Raw genomic sequence first — 2,973 nt, 5'->3', positions numbered from 1 at the left:
TTGTGGGCCAGGAGCGAGGCCCATTGGTCCCGGTTCATCCCACCAACCGGGACCAAAAGGTTCAGATGAACCGGGACCAATGGCCCACGTGGCCCGGCCGGCCCCCTGGGCTCACGAACCGGGACCAATGCCCTCATTGGTCCCGGTTCTAGACTGAACCGGGACTAATGGGCTGACCCGGCCTGGACCAAAGCCCTGTTTTCTACTAGTGACCTGGGCTCACGAACCGGGACGAATGCACCATTGGTCTCGGTTCGTATAAGAATCGGGACTAATGGGCTGGCCAGACCCGAACGAAAGTCTTTTTTTCTACTAGTGGACCGACACACGATGGTGGTGGTAGGGGGCGTACGGAGAAATTGAAACGACTTATTACATGAGAAAGCACACACTATCGATCGACTCAACCGATCAACACACGTACTGTCATCGTATAAGTGATTAACGAGTCATCCCGGGGTCCACGTGGGGCGCGACGGTCGTCCCCATCCCCATCCTCTCGGCATTGGCTTGCCATCCCAAGTGCATGTGGAATCCCCGGTTCTTGAGCTCGCGGTACCCCTGGCAGAGGGCGCAGGCCCCGCAGAAGAAGTGGACGCAGCAGTCGGCGCAGGGCTTCTCCGCGAGCCCGTAGGCCCTCCGCAGCTTGTACCGGTAGAAGCAGGAGTAGAGACCCATGCCCAACCCCGTGGTCATGCACATCAGCACGTACAAGGACCCGCTCGCACAGCATGCTGATGAGCGATCATCCCGGCCGGCCACCAATTATGCACGCACATCAACCCCACAACAAGTTACCCCTCGATCGCTCAGTTATTTATTAAAAGTAGTATAGTAGACTAGTAGTTATCGCAAAAAAAAAAGGTAGTACCATCTCTAGCGATCTAAAATGTCTTGGTATAATAGTTCACAGAGGAAGTACTAATAGAGAGACAAAGAAAACTCACGTATCTCCCCCTCATCGACGATCTCGGCGATCCTCCCAAAGGTGATGCACGGGAAGCACCAGGTGAGGAAGCCTGCATCCAGGACACGCAGGCCGATCATGACAAATGGTTTCTAGTTTTTTATAGCAGTATGTTTCCAGTCTCTTTTTGAGCAATTTTAACAGTGGTTCTCTTATCTCTTCTTTTCACATGGAAGTTAAGATGGTAAGAATTACTTGAACCCACTGCTTAATAAAATCAACATCTCAGATCTATTATATAGGAGCAAGTTTAACATGGCCCCTCCTACCTCTTCTTTTTAAACCGGAGGTAACAAAGTAACAACGACTTAGACCCACCACTTGGTAAAATCAAAGGCTAGGATCTATTACATACTCTTATCTCTCATATGCAAAGAGGAGGTAAAAGGGACCATGTGAAAACTGTGAGTAATTTTTTTTTCTAGTTTCATCGAACGGCTTCCTTCTTGGTTTGTTTCAGAGCGTGTCTTAGTGTTGAGCAAATTATATATGAAGCGTTATTCATCACAGGTATAGAGAGGGAGTAGCAGTGTTGCTCTAGTTGACCGGGGAGGATGAAGCTAAGCTTACAGCCACTGTGAGACAATAGGTTTGGGGGAAACCGGCACAACCCTCTAAGGTGGTCTATCACATATATATAATGAGAGGGATACAACGTTACAATATACACGTGTAAATACAGAGGCTATATAGTCTAACATCCTTCCTCAATCTTAGCCACTTCCTAAAGAATCTAGAAGGGTAAGATTGCGCCGGCAACCCTCAAACTGTGGTAGAGGCAATGGCTTGGTGAAGATGTCTGCAAGTTCATCCTTGGAAGAGATGAACTTGATCTGTAGTTGCTTCTGAGAGACACGTTCACGCACAAAGTGATAGTCAATTTCAATGTGTTTCGTTCGGGCATGGAATACCGGATTTGCAGAGAGGTATGTAGCATCGATGTTATCACACCAAAGGACAGGAGACTGTGGTTGGGATATACCCAATTCCCGAAGCAATGACTGTACTCAGATAATCTCCGAAGTGGCATTGGCCACAGCCTTATACTCAGCTTCAGTACTGCTACGTGAGACAGTGGCCTGTTTCCGAGCACTCCAGGCGATCAGATTAGAACCAAAGAACACAGCATAACCCCCCGTAGATCGCCGGTCATCCGGATTGCCAGCCCAATCCGCATCAGAATATGCTGAGAGACATCCAGAGGAGGTCGGTCGAATATGCAAACCGTGAGACACCGTGAATCGAATGTAGCGCAAGATGCGCTTAACAGCAGACCAATGAGTGTCACGGGGTGACTGCAGATACTGGCAAACTCGGTTGACAGCGAAAGAGATGTCTGGTCGTGTGATCGTCAAGTACTGAAGACCACCAACAATACTCCTGTAAACTGTCACATTAGCAGAAGACAGAAGCTCACCATCAACAGCAGTGATCTTGTTAGTGGTAGACATGGGTGTAGTCGTCGGTTTGCACTTAAGCATCCCAGCCCGCTGCAACAAATCCAAGGAGCACTTCTACTGCGTCATGACAAGACCATCAGCCCGAGAAGTAACCTCCACACCAAGGAAGTAGTGAAGCTTCCCAAGGTCCTTGACCGCAAAATCAGCACCAAGTGAGCAAACAAGAGCAGTAGCAGCTGACTGAGAGGAACTGACCAGAATAATATCATCCACATAGACCAACAAGTACATAGTAACCTCAGGCCTCTGTAGAAGAAATAGTGAGGAGTCAGCAGTAGACGATGCAAAACCATGAGCATCAAGAGCCATTGCAAGACGAGCATGCCAAGCACGGGGGGCTTGCTTCAGACCATAAAGTGCCTTGGACAGACGACAGAGATGACCAGGACGATCCGGATCAGAAAAACCGGGAGGCTGGCGCATATAGACCTCCTCCTCCAACACACCATGGAGGAAGGCATTTTGGACATCAAGCTGACGAAGAAACCAACCTCGGGTAACAGCAAGAGAGAGAAGAAGCTTGGTGGTAGTAGGCTTGACCACTGG

At 49.1% G+C, this 2,973-nt stretch overlaps 1 protein-coding gene across 1 annotated transcript; it reads right to left on the bottom strand.

Moving 5' to 3' along the window:
* Positions 1-441: 441 nt before the first annotated feature.
* On the bottom strand, positions 442-1,047 carry LOC119357372 (cell number regulator 2-like). Its single transcript, XM_037624359.1, has 2 exons — positions 948-1,047; positions 442-734 (listed from the first exon to the last, which is right to left on the bottom strand). The coding sequence occupies exons 1-2, from the start codon at positions 1,045-1,047 to the stop codon at positions 442-444; spliced, it is 393 nt and encodes a 130-aa protein (XP_037480256.1).
* Between the last annotated feature and the right edge of the window lie 1,926 nt (positions 1,048-2,973).

Source organism: Triticum dicoccoides, chromosome 2A, assembly GCF_002162155.2.
Source record: "Triticum dicoccoides isolate Atlit2015 ecotype Zavitan chromosome 2A, WEW_v2.0, whole genome shotgun sequence".
Taxonomy (NCBI): Eukaryota; Viridiplantae; Streptophyta; class Magnoliopsida; order Poales; family Poaceae; genus Triticum; species Triticum dicoccoides.
The sequence above is the reverse complement of the archived record's forward strand: the minus strand, read 5'-3'. Positions and strand labels throughout refer to the sequence as shown.

Coding starts and splice junctions, on each gene's coding strand:
- LOC119357372 (XM_037624359.1), bottom strand. CDS start 1,047: ATGATCGGCCTGCGTGTCCTGGATGCAGGCTTCCTCACCTGGTGCTTC. Junction 735..947: donor CGTCGATGAGGGGGAGATAC/GTGAGTTTTCTT, acceptor ATCGCTCATCAG/CATGCTGTGCGAGCGGGTCC.